General features: G+C 51.1%; 1 protein-coding gene and 1 pseudogene across 7 annotated transcripts; one reads left to right on the top strand and one right to left on the bottom strand.

Moving 5' to 3' along the window:
- Nucleotides 1-18,572, bottom strand: part of LOC117977413 (uncharacterized) — an 81,930-nt pseudogene that overhangs the window by 46,551 nt on the left and 16,807 nt on the right.
- RGL4 (ral guanine nucleotide dissociation stimulator like 4) lies at nucleotides 1,930-14,944 on the top strand. 7 transcript variants are annotated; one of them, XM_055105621.2, is made up of 14 exons: nucleotides 1,930-3,226; nucleotides 3,665-3,826; nucleotides 5,694-5,866; nucleotides 7,255-7,448; nucleotides 7,589-7,935; nucleotides 8,703-8,918; nucleotides 9,290-9,393; nucleotides 9,893-9,962; nucleotides 11,554-11,628; nucleotides 12,111-12,185; nucleotides 12,774-12,797; nucleotides 13,149-13,270; nucleotides 13,351-13,484; nucleotides 13,780-14,944. In XM_055105621.2, the coding sequence occupies exons 1-14, from the start codon at nucleotides 3,086-3,088 to the stop codon at nucleotides 13,902-13,904; spliced, it is 1,962 nt and encodes a 653-aa protein (XP_054961596.2). In that variant the 5' UTR covers nucleotides 1,930-3,085; the 3' UTR covers nucleotides 13,905-14,944. The 7 variants fall into 7 exon arrangements, with proteins under 7 accessions (XP_054961596.2, XP_054961595.2, XP_054961597.2 ...); XM_055105620.2 differs by lacking the exon at nucleotides 13,351-13,484 and adding an exon at nucleotides 13,491-13,581; XM_055105622.2 differs by lacking the exon at nucleotides 13,351-13,484.

Below are 18,572 nucleotides of genomic sequence, written 5' to 3' on the forward strand. Positions count from 1 at the left end.
ACAGGCTGGATGCTAGAGAGGCCAGCCAGATCTCCACACAAAGGCTCTGCTCTTAAGCAGGAGGTAGCCTGAGGGTCAAAGGTTTCCTGAAGCAACTCAGGTGAGACCTCACATACAAGAGCCCCAAAGAGGCTGCAAAAGCACCAGCTCAGCCAGAAAAGAACCCAGGTGCCACACGCTTCTCAGACCACTGAGGATCGCTGCGATTCAGCAGGAAAAGGTGGACATGACAGCTGATGGACCAATACTTCCCAACACCCTTCCAGCAAGCAGCTGTGCCCCGCCCCTCCCCACATGAGTCACTCAACTTCCGTCCCGTACATGGATGCCTTTGACCATGGGGTCATGGCTTGGGTCTCCTGCCATAGGGGCAGTGAGAGGCAGGATGGTGGTCTGGGAAGGAGGATCCTAGACTGGGTGTTCCACAGGACCAGGCTGTGACAGATCCCAGAGCCAATACTCATGTGCCAGCCAGTCCCCAAACCCAACAGCTCCCCAAAGCCCAGGATATAAACAGCCTGTGCACTGCCAAGCAGACACTTCAGGGAATGATCTGCTGGCTGTGAAGAAGATGCGGCCTCAGTAGGGTTCCACGAGCCTTCTGCCAGCAAAATCTTCTTTGCTTGGATGCCCATTAGAAACACTAAGGGAGCTCTTCAAAGAAACAGGCCAGACATGGTGGCTCACATCTGTCAACTCAGCATTGTGGGAGGCTGAGGCAGGAGGACAGCTTGAGGCTAGGACTTTTAAGACCAGCCTGGGTGGAACAGTGAGACCCCACCTCTACAAAAAACACAAAAATTAGCATGGCATGGTGGTGCATGCCCATAGTCCCAGCTACTTGAGAGGCAGAGAAGGGAGGATTCCTTGAGCCTGGGAGATCAAGGGTGCAGTGCCCATGATGGTGCCACTGCGCTATAGCCTGGGCAACACTGCAAAGTCCCGCTTTCAAAAAAGAAAGAAACGAAACAAAACAAAACCAAAGATGCCTGTCTCCTGCCCCATCAAATAAATCCAAATCTCTGCAGGGTGACACAGGGTATTAACATTCTTAAATTTCGCCTTTGCTGAAGTAAACATATAGTAATGGCTGAAAACCACTGCCTTATGTAAATACACTTCCTATGACTTATTTGTAGTCCTTTCGTATCTAGCAATTTCTACAGACCCTCTCTGTGGGCTTCGGAAGCCAGAATGGGCAGGGCCAGGTGTGAGGTGTCCTAGGACACTGAGGGTAGAGCACAGCTCCCAGCTCAGGGGGACCCATTTCTGAGGCTAAGGCACCCACCTGGGGCTCAGCCTATCTTCAGAGGGAAAATCACACCTCAGAACACCAGACACCCAAAAGAAAGCTCCAGTTTGGCAGATACCTGCCAATAGACCCTGGAGTGGCTGCCCCAGGGAAAACTGCCATTGCACTGTCAGCTCCCTCCAGCCCTCTCTCAGGTCCCAGCAGGAGCAGATTTCTGACTAAGCTCAGAGGTCTCAACAAATGGCAGGTTGAACATCAGAGGAGTTATTAATAGGCCTATAGTTACCTCAAGACTCCACCTTACCAGGGCCAAAAATGAGTCCTGGAAGGGCAGCCAGAAAGAAAGTAGGGCAGAGAGGAAACACAGGGAGAGGGGCCCTGGGACCACGTCAGATATGGAGGGAACCAGGGGAACGAGAGCAGCCCTGATGATTGTACTCCCCACAGCCCCTGCATGCCTGTGAACCCTGAGAATTCAGGGTGAGGAGCTCACTCTTGCCCTTCACCTGTTCCTGGGCTCTGGCAGGCTGGCCTGCTTCCTGCCCCAGCCTCACCCACTCTCCGCACTCCTCGCCACTGATGTGGGCAAGCTGATCTCTCCGGTTTGCTGGCCTCTCACCCTCTGCCCAATGGCACCGAGTTAACTTCTTCGCGTGCTTTATTTTCTGTGATTAAAAAGGGAAACAATTCTCACTAACGCCATTTCTCAGAGGAGAAAACAGGCACAGGGATGTTCTATGACTTCCTCACGATCACCAAGCTACAAGGGGGAGCTGGGCTTTGAATGGAGGTCTACCCATGCTCCTAAACTTGAGGTGTCCTCCAAGGAAAGGACAGCACCTGTAAAAGCTCAATGAATGGGGCGGCAGTGTCACCACTAAGCCCGACCACGCTGCTACTCTGATATCCAACTTCCAGCCTCCAGAACAGGGAGAAATACAGTTCTGTTTTTGATGAGCTCCCCAGGCCGTTACGGCTCTTTCTTTGCTGTAACAGCCTGAACTAGCCCAGAAGTGCTATTCCATCATCTGTGTCATATTCCACCATTCAGAAGGGAGTCACTAACGCCTCAGTGCTGTCTCTGTGGACGCTGCCCACCCTAGGCTGAGATGAGGCACAGGGTCTGGGTCTAAATAAAATGGGAAGGCACTGGAAGGTGCAATGTCATAGGGGGAGGATGTCTGAACTTCATTTAATCTCAGCCTCTACTGGCGCAGCATGAAAGACGAGGCCCAGAGCAAAAGTGTCTTTTCCCGAGATCACACTGTGGACCCCAGGCCCACTGGAGTTGCATTCCACGTTACCTCTCACCCCTTCTTGTATTTGTTCCATTTCTAAGTGTGTGCAATATCCACAGGGAACACCACACCATGAGTTTTTAAATATTTATCTCAAACATACCTCATGAGTTCCCTAGGAAAGAGATGCTAGCATAACCCCCATTGTGCATGCTGGGGAGACCCCAAAACACCAAAGGAGTTCTCTAGGGTCTCACAACTGCTAAGATAAAGGCTGTTTGACCCAGCACTGTCTCCTCAAACCTGGGACCCTGGTTATATCCAGGTCTTCCCAAGATGCTGAAGGGGCACACTTTTTCATAATGGTGAATACGTAAGGAGTTCACGGGGGAGGGTGAGCGGTCAGAAGCCCAGAGGGGCCTTTGAGTAGGACTTATGGAAAGGAGGAGCTTACAGGATGGAACCTACAAGATGTGACCTCACTTCCTTGCCGACAGACCCCCAACAGAACTTACAATTCTGGTAACTAGGCACCCACATTCTAGAGACAGCCCCATTTCCAGCTCACTTCGTAGGCGACGCTCGAGAGAACAACATGTTCTCCTGCTGTGTCCCGATATGCTGCCGACCTCCTCGTCGCAGAAGAGGCCAAAATGAGAGTCTTTCCCGAGAATATAGACCTTGGTTCAACCCTCGCCCTCGACGCCTCTGGCCCTTTGCCAGAAGGCACCCACAGGTAACACAGGGCCCAGGGCAGGCCCGTCCAGGCTAGGCCTCAGCTGTGCCCATCAGGGCAGCCCCAAGCCCCTCCCCATTTGTTTGGGGGAAACAGGAGATGAGGGACCCTCCCTGGATAGGAGCAGGTAGGTTGTCAGGTGTTTGGAGCCTGGTAGGTATGTCAGGTTCACAGCCCAGACCGTGCCTGGCAGGATGGGAAGGTGAGTGTCAAGGACACAGTTTGTCTGCTCAGATCTGAATCCCAAGTCCTCAAGCTGTCATCTGCCGGAGACCTCAGGCTTCTCTGGCTGGAGGTCTATGCAGACGCTCCTATGTGCCAAATCCTGTTGGGGAAGGGGGTGCCAGGGAGGAGTTCTAATGGGGGTGTCCCACTGTGGGGTCAGCCAGACAGGCCACTGACACCTCTTGGCCCGGCTCTCGGGCGCTCTCTTTGCAGAGCTCCACACAACAGACCAAACAAGAGCTGTTGGATGGATTCAATTTCTCCATATTCTTCAAAGAAGGGCACGTGCACCACACCACCAACCACGTCCAGTGCCGGTCTGCGGTGAGATTGGGCACAGAAGGGTCTCCACAGACAGGACTTGTGAAAACCAAGGTGGGCCCAGGACTCAGACACGAATATGGGGACTCCCTAAGCTCCATCCTAGGGCGTTCCCACTTGAGTGACCCACTGTCCTCTCCCAAAGGAATCTGGCTGCCATTAGTCCCCAGTGGCAACTTGGTTACAGGCAAAGTCCCTTTCACCTATCAGAGGAAGACCAGAGAAAATCCTTCTGTTTTCACTTCAGGCTATGCCAGGAGTATCTCGGCATGTTGCTTTAAGAATTGAGTACAATGGTAACATTGCAGCAAAATACTCACACTGTTATCATTTTAACTCCCCACCCTAAGTGGAGCTCCAGCAACAGGCAGCTCCACTGCCCTGCCAGACCTCCTCCAGGACTTAAAATCCAACACTTTTGCACAAACAAGGGGTGGGGGTGGGGGGGGTGCATTGATGACAACAAAAGAAGGTGAAGCGACTCTATGCATTGGTCTTTAAAGTGTCATCTCACAGAACTCATCCCTGCAGCCCCATCAGGCAGGAGTTGTACCCTCGCATGTCATTGTAACATTCCTTAAGGGAGGCCATTTTCCACAGCGGGTCAGCCTCTCAGTGCTGGTGGAGCCTGTCATGATAAAATTCCCTTTCGAGGCAGCCTTTCTACAAGGAGCATAATCCTATGCGTGTCCTAATAGGCTGGAGCAGTTTGCCAGGGCTGCCATAACACGGCACCCTGACTGAAGGGCTTAACCACAGAAATGTGGTTCCTCACAATTCTGGAGACTGGAAGTCCAACGTCAAACTGTCAGCCTGGGGTGGTTTCTCTGGGCCTCTCTCCTTGCCTTGGAGATGGCGGACTTCTATCTCAGTCAGCACAGGGTCTTCTCTTGAACTTCTCTGTGCGCTGACCCCCTCTCCTTGTAAGAACCCCAGGCATATTAAATTAGGGGCCACCCTAATGAACTCACTTCACCTGAATTACCTCTTGGAGTACTCTGTGTCCAGACACAGTCACATTCTGAGTCTCTGGGGTGGAGAATAGAAACAGTTACATTTGGGGAAGGGGACACAATTCAACCCATAAAATAAACAAATCCCCTGCAGCAGACAGACACCCAGGAAAGGGATATCTGGGTGAAAGGATATGCAGATATCAACTTTCAACAGCTCTAGCTAGCTGACTTTCCAAAAGGGCTCCAGCTGGTCACACGGTCACCAGCAGCCTCTGAAGGTAGCTGCTTCTCTGAACGCAGCCTCCCCTGAATACTAACATGCTTTTAACTTTTTGCCAACTTGCTGTCTGTGTGGCAGAGAAAATCCTTGTTTCATTTCCACTTTCAAACATACATTTGCGTAACCTTTCACGGGTTCAATACCTGCCTGCATTTTCCCCGAGTCGCCTCGCAGATCCTGGGCCTTGGGACGTGCTTCCTCCCACCCTGGAGTCTTCCGGCATTTTCCCCTTGGCCAGGGCTGGGATGGCCGTAGCTGTTTCTCCAGACTCACGTTCATGTTGAAGGAACAAAAACAATCATATACCTTTAAGTCAAAGAGTTCTTCTAGAGCGTATTGTCCTGTGTGCTGTTGCTGAAATGAGGAGGGGATGAGGCCTCCCCAGGCCTTGAGGACTTGCAGGGATGATGCTCTTCATGCAGGTTGCTGACACAGAGGGTGCTGTTGCCCCACAGCTGACAAACACCGGGACGATGCCTTGAAGGCAGGAATCGTTTTATCATTCTCCATCCTCACATGCAATGTTACTCTGAAAGCCTAGAACGCTTTTCACCATGGGCACCCAGGTTCTCCACATGCACAAGTCCCTGAAGGGTTGGTGCTTCTTGGTGTGAGTTCCAGATCCCGATCCTCTGGTGGTCCATGGTGTTACCACTGACTCCCATGTCCCTCCTTGTCCCCCTAGTGTGAAAATGAGATCTGCAGGATGCTAACTTTCCAGCCCGGCACTGGGGAGAAGCTGTTGGAGTCCCTGGTTCCAGCCTTTCTAACTAAACCCATCTCCTCCTATGCCACCTGCCTGGGCCCCTCCTGGGACTTTATCACTGTGCCACACTTTTTGGAACTACTGGTTAGAAGGTGAGTGTCCATCCCCCTCCAAGACACAGAGGTGCCTCTGTCCCCTACTGGCTCTGTCTTGAAGATGCCCCTCTCGGGGCCTCGGTTGGCTCCTCTGGAACAGGGAGTAGTGAGAAGACGAACCTCACAGGGTTCTTGTAGGGACTCAATGATCTAAGACACAGCAAACAAAGGGGTCCCTAGAGCCTAAAACTCTGGAAAATCTGCTGGGGGTGCTGTGATTCATGTTTGTTACTTTTCTCTTCCCCCTCACTTGAAGCAGCTCTCAGCATTCTGCCTCAATGGCCTATATCACTCACTGTTTGGAAAAACACATAGAAACCAAGTCTGCGATGGCACTGGTAAAGGATGTCTGAGATTCCTTCTGGCTGGTCTTTCTCCTTGACACAGACAGAAGAGGGGTCCCTTGGTGCTGAAAAAGGAGCCACAGGCCCACTCAGACATCTGGAGAGGCTCACTGGGGTTCTCCAAAGGTTGGGGTTCACTCATTCAACACATACATTCAAAACACCTCATTTGTGCATCGCTCTTCTTGGGGCTTGGCATCATTTCATAAACAAAGCAGATGACACTCCCCCGGCCTTGATTCTACTCAGAGTCAGGCACTCACAGTAGACAGAATAAACAAGTCACATCTACAGAATGTTACAGGTGAGACCCTCATGGCCTCCTCTACATATGGTGGCATCCTCCCAGACTCTGACTAGAATGACGCAGCCCAGCAACAAATATAAACCGGGTGGATTTAGGGTTCTGAAGGGCCTTTTCACCCACAAAACATGGGGGAAAATATATGGACTTTGGCTGGGGAGAGACTAAAGGAGCCCTGGGGCTCATACTTCTTAAAATTCCCACGAGAAGGCTGACATCTGGGGACTTCCCCCACAAGAGGCAAATAGTGAGTTCTGTAAATGGAGACTTAGGTCCCCTGCAAAGCAGAGGGGAGGCTGGGGTCACAGCTGGCCACTGAGTAGACCCATCCCCCTCAGCACCGTGGCTTCCCAGCTCTCCCTGTCCTCCTCCCCCCGACATCTGCCCCTTCCCTCCTAACCCCAGGACCAGGGGACCCAGATCTGGAGCTTTGATGAGGAAGCTGCTCACAAATCTGCCTGCAGCTGCAGTCTTGAGTGCCCAGGTGTACAGTGCTGTGCTCCAGGGCCTTTGGGAAGAGAACGTCAGTGGGACGCCAGGGCTTACGGGGGTCTGTACAGCCCTGCTGCATGGGCAGGTCTGCCCCTTCCAGGACAGTACTGATGGCTTGGAGTAGGGTGGAGCTGTCCTCTGCACAGGCAGCCAGAGGCCAGGGACCCAGAACCATGCAAGGGTGCCCTGTAGGGTTGTGTGGGAGAAGACCAGGCCTCTGACTCAGCTGTCCACTCCATCACCAGCACCACCACCTCCATTTTGTTCACCTGGCCAGCTGAAAACTCTTCAGGTTGCTATCAGTCCCTGCAACAGTCATCTTTCTGGATAAAGCTGGCCTTCAAGAACTTTGCCTGGCCTGGACTGGGCTTGGAGGACCATCAGGAAATTGTCCTAGGCCAGTTGGTGCTTCCGGAGCCCAACGAGGCCAAGCCAGATGGTGAGGGGGCTTGCAGTCTGCAAGACTTTCCGGGGGTGGTGTTTTGGGGCTACAATTCCCTTAAATTCCACCCGGTCATTTCTGTGCTTGGAAAACCCAGTGAAAAATGACTGGTGTGGTGACCTTTTCTCCTTTTCCAGATCCTGCTCCACGTCCTGGGCAACACGCGTTAACAATGCCGGCCCTGGAGCCAGCACCACCACTGCCGGCGGACCTGGGGCCTGCTCTGGAGCCAGAGTCACGTGCAGCCCTGGGTGCGCCCGGGTATCTACATTCAGCACCAGGGCCAGCACCAGCACCAGCACCAGCACCAGCACCAGCACCAGGGGAAGGGCCCCCTCCAGGGACAGTGCTGGAGCCACAGTCAGCCCCAGAGTCCTCCTGTCCCTGTCGCGGGTCTGTAAAGAACCAACCCAGTGAGGAGCTGCCTGACATGACGACCTTCCCTCCCAGGCTGCTGGCAGAGCAGCTGACCCTCATGGATGCGGTGAGCAGCTGAGCTTTGCAGGCTGTGTCTCTGGCACCAGCTGTCTCAGACCAGCCTCTCCCTGAGGAGCAGCCAATGCCCTGGGTCCAATTTCAGCCCCACTTCTTACCAACCGTGGGATCTGGATGAGTTTCCTCACCCACAAGCCTTCCCTGTCTGCATGTGGACAGCAGAGATGGGACATCACCAGCGCCAGCTGCACAGAGTGACTGTGCAGACTGAGTGACAGGGGATGGACAGAAAGCAGGGCAGGGCAGGTGCTCACTGTGGCGCAGGCAGGGCCATGGGTCACTCACCCAGCTGCTCAGGAGCCTCACTACCCTCAGCACTTATTAGGTACCTGATGCATACTGGATTCTATGGCAGACACCCAAACAGAGCCCATAGTTGCAGCTGCCACAAGGGAAGTGCACCGGTACGGAGAGGAGTAGTAGAGGGCTGATTGGGATGGGAGGAAGACCAGGCCTCAGGATGGGCAGGCCTGAGCCACCTTCTAGTTCTTGGAGTGTGGATGGCCTGGGAGAAAATGTCACTCTCTCTTCCCACCCTTGTTGGGTTCTGGGCCATGATGCATTCAGGTCCCTCGGGGGCAGAAAACCAAACCCAGGGACTCCCACAAGTCTGGAGCCCATTTTAAAGCTTTCTGAGCTCCAGCTTGGTTCCTGCCAGAGACCGTGGATGACTGTGAGCTCAGTCCCTGCCTGGGACTGTGGGTGACTCTGAGCTGCAGTGTGCTGTGTCCGTGACACTCTCCTCCTCCCCCAAAGGAGCTGTTCAAGAAGGTGGTGCTCTACGAATGCTTGGGCTGCATCTGGGGCCAACGACATCCGAAGGAGAATGAGCACATGGCACCCACAGTTCGTGCCACCATCGCACACTTCAACAGGCTCACCAACTGCATCACCACCTCCTGCCTCGGGGACCACAGCATGAGGGCCCGGGACAGGGCCAGGGTGGTGGAGCACTGGATCAAGGTGGCCAGGGTAAGCTATGGTTGGGCCTGGGGATTCCCTCTTTAAAAATGGGGAACTTCCTCTTCTCCTCCATCGGCTTTCAGGATCGGCATCTGTATCTCTGGCCTGGACCCTGCACATCCCCTAGGCTCTTCTTGCCAGAGCTTCACTCACCTTGACTCCCACGGCCCAGTGGTGGCTGCTCACTTCCGACCTGGGGTCTTCCTTGGGTTGAACTAAAATCCTCCTAGAGGAGTGACATCCACTCGGCCCCAGGTCTGCCCTCCTGAGGCTCCCCAGGCCTCTGCTTCATCCAGGAGGGGAGATCTCAGCAGAGGGGGCTGAGGCTGAAGTGGCCCGGGCTCTACTCTGAACCGCACAGCTCACTCTTCCCTCTCCAGGAGTGCCTAAGCCTCAACAACTTCTCCTCGGTGCACGTCATCGTCTCTGCTCTGCGCAGCAACCCAATAGGTCAGCTACACAAGACGTGGGCAGGAGTGTCCAGGTGAGGAGGGCTCTCTCCATGGCAGCATCAGGGTTGACCTAGGGACTCACAGGTCTCCCCCCATGTGCCCTCAATGACTCTGAAAGGTTCTTGGAGTCCAGGGACACTGGAGGCAGGGATGGGCCGGTGGCTGTGGTCACTAAGCTGCCCTGGACTCCTAGGCAAGGATTTCCAACTCAGGACTAAGGTTTTTTCACCATCAGGAACAGACTGGAGCCAACTGGAGGCTTTCAGGTGTTTGTACCCAGCAGTGGAACTCTGTGTCCAACTGAAAGCTAACTGTAAACACGCAGTGGCTCATGTGAATTGGAGATGGGGCCCAGGGGAGGAGCATGAGAGGTCCCACCCTGGTCCTCTGGAGCCCCTGTGATCAGAGGACTCCACTGAAAACTCTCACCCAGTAAGCTGGGATTCACTGGGTTTTCAAACAAAAGGGACTGGAACTCACAAATCTCCCCCGATTCCCAAATTTACCCTTCTTTCTTTCCTCTGCCCATAGCAAAAGCATGAAAGAGCTAAAAGAACTCTGCAAAAAAGACACTGCAGTCAAGAGGGACCTGCTGATCAAGGTATGGTGGAGTCTGGGAGATGCAGGACAAGTGTTTCAGGGTCAGAGAAAAGAGTGAGTTTGGAAGGGCATTGGACCAGGTGTGGAGTGGCTATTTTGTTTTGTTTTGACTTACCTACTAAAAGTGGACTTGAAAAATTCCCTCCATGCCTACCTTGGGCCAACAGGAAGAGTGGTGTGTCGGTCCATGGGCACGTGGGGGCATGGGGGCAGGAGGCCCTGGAAATGGGATGTGGCAATGGCTGCTGGGCTGCTGGGCTGCTGAGCAGGGGTGATGAGCTGCAGCATTAGCAGGGCTCTGGCTCCCATGCTGGTCCATGCTGCTGGCATGGAGCTTCCTCCAGGCTGGAGGGTGATCATGGTAGGTGGGACTTCCTTCCTTCCTCAAACCGGCCAGCAATTCCTCAGGAAGCCAGGCCTCTGCTGCTGCTGCTGCTGCTGCTGCTGCTGCTGCTGTCTGCAGCACACCTCCATGGGCAGGGGGCCTTGGCCTGCACTGGGGGAGAGGGGGAACAACAACAGAGGAAGCTCATGTGGCAGGGAGTCCAGTAACTGCCCGGCTTTGGGTACCAATGGGCATACTGGGGACAGACGTAGCTGTTTGCTGGGACTCCCCACTCTGCCCTTTGCAGACACCCAGAAACGGTCATGTCAGAGGATTCTCACCGGTTAGCAGTGACGCATGCTCATGACAAGTATCTGGGGGATTCATACATTGCTAGGGGATCCTCCCTGACCAGATCTCAGAATCGTCCATGCAAATGAGAAGGCAACATGTCACCCCACCCAGGACTCTGGAAAACCCTGCCATCGCAGTCAGAGATGGCGCATCAGGAGGCTACTTCCTCAGTGGAGAAAGAGAGAGTTCCGTGCATGGAACTCCCCTGGGGGATCATTGGCGAGGCGAAGCCTTTGGCATGGCTCAAACCCAGTTTGAGTGGCAGAGATTCCAGTGGGGCTGGGATAGGCAGGTGCCACTTAACCAGGTCTCCTAAAATGCCCTGTCCCTTTCCCATCACGACTGTATGTGGCTGGAGACCTAGACACTCAAAGACTCCAGAGAACACGACCCTGATGGGTGGTGGTGCTGGGATGTGGGCTGAAGGCAGCCGAGACGGAGCCTCCAGGAGCAGAAGGAGGCGTCCTCTCTTTTGGGGCCCTGGGGAGCCACTGCCCGCTCTGGGCCTCTGTTTCCTCATCTGGAAAATGAAGGGATGCTGAGCCTGTAGTGCAGGCCTCACAGGGTAGAAATGAAGTTCAAGAAAAGAAAGCAATTTGAGGGTGCTCGTGCCTGGTTCTTCCTCAGAGGGATGACGGTGAGAACAACGGCAACAGCTACAGGAAACTGAGCCCTCAGAGGCCCTAGGAGGTAGCTGTGGTTTGCATCACTCTTTACAGAAGAGGAAACAGTCTCAGGGAGGCCCGGCTGCAAGACTGGGTGACACACACAGGGAGTGTGGATCTGGGCCAGTGGTATGAGCACGGTGCCAGGTGGCTCCCGCCACTCCCTGGGGATCCAAGTGCGGGGTGGCTGGGGTGTAACTGGGGGAGAGGAGGACAGCCTCACTGTCTTTGTCACTGACACCTGGCAGGCGGGGAGCTTTAAGGTGGCCACCCAGGAGAGGAACCCCCAGAGAGCCCAGATGAGGCTGCGGAGGCAGAAGAAGGTGAGTGAGCCTGTGGCATGGATGGGCCGCAGGGGATCAGAGGACAGGGCTCCCTTCCCCGCCAGCTGGAGGCCTCCATATCAAGACAGCGGGGGCTTCCTCCCCAGCCCTGTCCTCCTGTGGCCACTGGGCCTGGAAAACCTCCATTTGAGAGACCAGAGGAAGGGTCTGGGAAAGCTGGACTCAGACTAGATGTGGGGAAGGGTAAAGCTGGGACCACAGGCCTTTGTGACTTGTTAAAATCCCACCATAGAGGTTAACAAGGAGTGCTTGCTAGACTTGGAGGTCAGCTGGGATAGAGGAGGCACAGAATTGGGAAAGGCAGCTGAGGGTCTTTGGCTGCTCCAACCGGGAGACCTGAGGAGGGGGCTCTGGGAGACAGGGGCTGATGGGATTTCATGGGACAGGACCTTGGGCAGGCACCTGAGGGCCAATACTCATCACCACTACCCCTCCCACCTCCCCACCCCTCCTTGGCACAGGGTGTGGTCCCCTTCCTGGGGGATTTTCTGACTGAGTTACAGAGGCTGGATTCGGCCATCCCGGACGACCTGGATGTGAGTGAGCCTGGGGCAGGGTGCTTGGGAACCGAGATCCTGAAGCTTGGGAGGAGAGGGTCCTGGACTGAGCCTTTAGATCTCAGCCCTTGGCAAACCTCCTCTCCTAAGAGCCTCACAGCTGCTCCTGTGGCTGGGGGTGTCAGGCCCATCTCATCACCTCTGAGTGATGGAGGCTCCATGGCAGCCACCAGGCCCTATTCCTGAGTGGTGAAGCTGCAGAGCTGCCTGACTGCAAAGCTGCTGAGGTGTGGGCTGAACTGGGCTCAGCTTCTCCCTAGGGTAGTCCCGTAATAGGAGGGTGAAATTGAGCCTCTCCAAGGGCAGGCAGTTCCAAGGTCACTGAGCGCTTTCTATGAGAGACCTCAGTTTCCCTGTCTGTCATCACAGAGGGTTGGGGCAGAAGGTCCCTGGGCCTCAGCTCCCATTCCCCCTGCGCTAGAGCCCGGAGCCTGAGGCAGGTCCAAGTCCTGTCGTGTGCACATCCCCTGACCCTGGTGGCCCTGGCAGTAGTGCAGCATGGGAAGGGGTGGGGTGGGGCTGGTTGTGGGCCAGGGGCCTTTCTGATGGACTCTGTCTGCCTTCCAGGGCAACACCAACAAGAGGAGCAAGGTGAGCAGCTGGGGCACTCACGTTGGATGAGGGTGGGGATGTGGACGTCACAGTCCACCCTGGGCAGGACACTCCCTGGCTCCATCCTCTACATCTTAGGCTTACTGGGAGTGTTTGACACACACAGGAGGAGGGGACGTATCCCAGTGGAGAAAATGGGAAAAGCACTGGAATCAAAGACCAATTTCTGCAGGAGGGGCTGTTTATATCCAACTCTGAGAACAGGCTGGGGGCGCTGCATGGGACCCCTTCAGAAACTGCCCCAGGGACCAGCCCCTTCTCCCTGCCTGCCAAAGGCCCCCGCAGCAACTTCCACCCAGGCCCTGTCAGCATCCTGTCCTCTGTCTCTAGGAGGTCCGAGTTCTGCAGGAAATGCAGCTGCTCCAAGTGGCTGCCATGAATTACAGGCTTCGGCCTCTTGAGAAATTTGTCACCTATTTCACAAGAATGGAGCAGCTCAGTGACAAAGAGAGGTGAGGGCCTAGCCCATGGGCTGAGGGTGGGAGAAGGCTCTCCATTTTTTTTTTTAACATGGTCTGGCTCTGTCGCCCAGGCTGCACTGCAGTGTCACCATCTCTGTTCACTGCAACGTCTGCCTTCTGGGCTCAAGCCCTTCCTCAGCCTCCCAAGCAGCTGGGACTACTGCTGTACACCACCATGTCCGGTTGTTCTGCTGTTGTTGTTCTGGTACAGATGGGGTTTCACGATGATGTCCAGGATGGTCTCAAACTCCTGGCCTCAAGCAATCCACCCACCTCAGCCTCCCAAAGTACTGACGTTACAGGTGTGAGCCACCCCACCTGGCCTAGAGGAGGCTCTCCCGTGGCCAGGTGCAGAGAGCCTATGGCCATGACTCCACGGCCAGCATCAAGCCCTGTTGCATGGGGACCACTGGGGACCCAGGATTCCAGCTGGGCAGGCACTGACAGGGGACCTGATGTGTGGCTCATGGTGGCCTCACAGCTGCTTCTCTGTCCTGCAGCTACAAGCTGTCCTGCCAGCTGGAGCCCGAAAACCCGTAGGCTGGCAACATCCTGCAGTGGCTGGGAACCCACCGGGATGCTGGCCAGAACACCGGCTCTGCACCATCCCTCACCCAGACCGTAGACACCAGGGAACCACATCTAGGAGGCTGGCAGCTCAGCTGCATCTTGCCCTGGATCCTCATCACCAACTGCTCCTGCTGGCCAGGATCAGGCCATGGGACTTTTGCGAGTCACGCGGGAGACCATTTTATGTTTATTTTCTTTAGTGTATAAGTAAGGGTTTTTTCTTAACTTTCGTTAAAATAAAATTTTAAAAAACTATTCAAAATGTTCTGTAGTTGTTGGAATGAGAAAAGTAACTCCAGTGCGGTAACCATATACCAGTCTTTAGGATTCATAGCCTAGCATGTCAAATTGAGGCTATGGCTGAACAAGTCATGGAATAGCATTCACATTACACATGCCAAACATTTAATGTTTTCCTTCTTTATTCAAATTATTGTTAACTCTGTTTAAGAAAACAAACAGAACAAGACAAAATCCCTTAAAAGCCATAGTATGTCACCCAATCTATGTCACCCATAGTATGTCACATTTGTTCTACTGACCAGCTATTCTCAAACTTAAATTCTAGTTAAATTCAAGTTCCACTGGGTTACTCAACTTTCTTAAGGTTTAAATATTTAACAAATCACTTAAATATTTACTGAAGGGCTGGAGATGGGAGGTATTTAAGCAAGTGGTAGGGCTGGCCTTCTCCAGAAGTCCTGGGCAGAAGGGAGCTGGCCATCAGTCTCCACGAAATACAGATAAACTTTTTCCACTGTGGATCTTCCCAGACCTTCTGACACCTCTCCCCTAAATGAACATCAAGGAAGGTGAGAACTGTTTGAACCCAGTATCTAAAGGATGTCCCACAGCTTAATTTGAACACAATCCCCATTGTGGGATATGAGACAAAAACATGCCAAAGAAATCAACATTTCAGGGTCTGAAACATGTAATACCCCCAAATCAACACAAAATAGACACCTAAATCCAATCCTGGAGCCGCAAAGCTCCTATAAGAAAAGCGGGAGTTTCTATTTCGGCAAAACTTATATCTATGCACGCAGTTTGCAAAAAAGAAAGAAAAGAAAACCAAAAATTATCTATGGCAAGAAACCCTTTGACCATGCAATTGATTTGGCAATACTTTTTCTTATTTTTTATTCTTTTTGGATGGAAAACAAAAATGTGAATACAAACACATAGGACTAAACATCATTTTAGAGCTTCCGCATGGGGAAGAGAAACAATGAACCATTAAAGAAGGCATCCTACAGATTGAAAGAAAGTTCAGCAGAATCATATCTGTGAAAGAGGTTGTTATCTAACATGTACAAGAAACTAACACTACTCTTAACTGGAAAAATGAACAAAACCTAATACCCAAGCTAAAACTGGGCAAAGAACCTGAACAGGCACATCTGAAGAGAAAACACGAAATTGACTGACAGGTCAAAGAGAAGTTGCTCAACTTCACTAATCCTCACACAAATGTCTAAGTGCAAACCAGACTCAGATACCTCTCACTCTAATTAGAATGAAACTTACCAAAAACAACAAAAAACCCATACGTTCACAGGCAGTGGCCAACGTAGAAATGCAGAAAAAGACACTTTTATAAACTATTGGTGGGAAGGTACATTACTAGACACACGAAGCGAAGCAGTTGAAGGTGCCTTAAACATTTTACATTACAACTACCCGTTCACCTATCAATCCCACCACTGGTTATACACAGAAAGCGCATGGAATCTGTTATGTTGAAGAGATATCGGCCTTCCTATGGTGACTGAAGCACTACTCACAATAGCAAAGGTATCCAATCCACCTACCTGTTCATGCACAGATAAAGGGATAAAGAAACTGCAGCACGCAGTGGAATCCTCTTCGGCCGTAGAAATTCATGAAATCATGTCATCTGCAGCAACGTGCAGAAACCTGGAGGACATGACCTTCAACAAAATGAGTCAGGCAGAAAAAGACAAACACGGCATGATTTCATGCATGTGAGAATGAGATCAACTTTCTCTCTAAACGACTTTATCTCCTAGAACTAGAAAGTTCCCCAGTGGTGAAGAGAGGCGGGGAGTTGGGGAGTCCGGGCAGGAACTGGGAAATGGATACAATGTTACACTCAGATGACAGGAATAAATTCAGCTGTTCTACTCCACAGTAGGGTGTCTAGAGTTAACAGTATCCTACCATATTTTCCAAAAAAGGCTGAAAAGAAGGATTCTGCATATTGCAACCACAGGGAACTAATAAATAATAACTACACAAGGTAACAGAGACAGTCAATGCCTTGCTTTCATCATTACACAAGGTATATATGCATGATCAAAATGTCCCACTCTACTCTTTAACTGTATACCTTTACTACAGAGCAAATTGGTTTTAAGGACACAGAAATAAACAATGCTGGAGTTCATGTGACACCAGGAAATGCCCTGCATTTCCAAAGCAATTCTGAGAAATCCAAACTACATTGGATGCATCACATTCTCTGATTTGAAATTTCACTCAAACTCTAGGGACCTGCTTCCACATGGATGAGTGGAAGAGAACCTGAAGTAAACCCACACACCTCATACCACCTGATTTTGGATGAAATACACAATGATAAGTAATGGGGAAAGAACTCCCTTTTCAATAGTCTTGGGGTAAGTGGCGAGCCATATGCAGAACAGTAAGTAACACTAGGCCTCTACTTCTCACCATGTACAAAAGTTCACTCCGATGAATGAAAGATGTAAATGGAAGACCTCAAACTACAAAAATCCTACAAGAGACCCTAGGAAGTACCCTTCTCGACACTGGCTTTGACAAAGCATTTATATGCCTAAGACCCCACATGACACTGCAACAAAAGCAATAATCAACATGTGGGACCTAATACACTGAAGAGCCACCGCACAACACGACAAATTACCAACAGAGTAGACAGACAACATACAGGATGAGAGAAAATGTTCCCAAACTATGCACCTCACCAAGGTTCTAATATCTAGAATCTGCCTTAAAGACCTTATAGAAATCAATTAGCAAAACCCCCCAAATAACTAATAAATAGACAATGGATATGAACACACACTTCTTGAAAGATGACATACAAGCAACCAACAAATCTGAAAATATGCTCAACCTAACTATCAGAGAAATATAAATCAAAAGCACAAGGAGATATCATCTCACACTGGTCAGAATGGCGATTACACAGTTAAAAAAAAAAAAAGGACACTGGTGTGGCAGCAGAGAAAGGGGACACTGGTCCACTTGTGGTGAAAATGCAGAGTAGTTCAGACACCATGGAAAGCACTTCGGAGACTGCTCAAAGAACTTAAACCAGAACTACCATCTGACCCAGCAATCCCACCACTAGGATATACACAAAGGAAAATGAATCCTTCTGACCAAAACACACATGCACACAAACGGTCTTGGCAGCACTATTTACGATGGCAAACACGTGAAATCAACCTAGGTACCCATCAACAGTGGATCAGAAAAGGAAAATGCAGTACATATATACCACAAAAAACTAGGCAGCCATTACAAAAAAGAAGGAAATCATGTCCTTGGCAGCACCATGAAAGGAGCTGGAGGCCATTATCTAAAGAGAAATAAGGAAAAAACAGAACACCAAATGACACATGTTCTCACTTATAAGGTGGAGCTAAAATTGAATACACCCTACCGTAAAAGTGAAAACAGCAGACACTGGTGACTATCAGACGAAGAAGAAGGGACAAGGTATGTGCTAAAGACCTACCGGTGGCTGCACCTGTTCCCTGCGTGATAAGGTCCCTGGGACCCCAAGTCTCAGTGGCATGCAGTATACCAAACGCAGTAACTAATCTGCCTTTGTACCCTTTAGTCTATAATAAACGTAGAAATTATGTTAAAAAATACACTTAGAAGCTAAAAAAATGAATGAAAAACACAAGCTTTTATAATTATCCAAACAATTCTTTATTGGTATAAACTAAGAAAGTGGACAGAATGAGTAAACCAAATACTCAACCCCAATTTACATATAGTGAACACATTTTTTCAAAAGAACACCAAAAAGACACAATGAGAAACAGAGACTGTTTAATAGATGATTTTGAGCAAACTGAATATTCACATACAAAACACTGAAATAGGACCCTTATGTCATGCAACACAAAAATCAATGCAAAATACATTAAAGACCTAAAACTCAATTCTGAAACCACAAAACTCCCACAAGAAAACAGGGTGCGCATGTATTTTAGAAAAGAAATCCATGCACGCAGCCTGCTAAAGGTATAAACAAAACATTAAAACAAAGGAAACACTCTAAGAAAATATCCATAGACAATGTAATGGCTTGGCGTTTTCACTGAAAAGCTGGGACCTGGTTCCACAGAGCAGTGGAACAGATTAGAAGACCCAGATATAAACCTGCACACCTGAAACCATCTGACGCTTGAAAAAAATCAACAAAAATAAGCGATGGAGAAAGGACTCCCTATCAGTAAGTGGTGCTGGGATAAGTGGCTAGCTGGATGCAGAAGAAATAACACTGGGCCCCTGTGTCTCACCATGTACAGAAAGCAACTCAAAATGAATCAAAGATGGAAATGCAAAATCCGAGGCTGAGCATGGTGGCTCATGCCTGAAATCCAAGCACTCTGGGAGGCAGAAGTGGTCAGATGATCTGTGGTCGGGGAGTTCGAGACCACCCTGGCCAATATGGTGAAATCCCGTCTCTATTAAA

Source organism: Pan paniscus, chromosome 23 (assembly GCF_029289425.2).
Source record: "Pan paniscus chromosome 23, NHGRI_mPanPan1-v2.0_pri, whole genome shotgun sequence".
Classification (NCBI taxonomy): domain Eukaryota; kingdom Metazoa; phylum Chordata; class Mammalia; order Primates; family Hominidae; genus Pan; species Pan paniscus.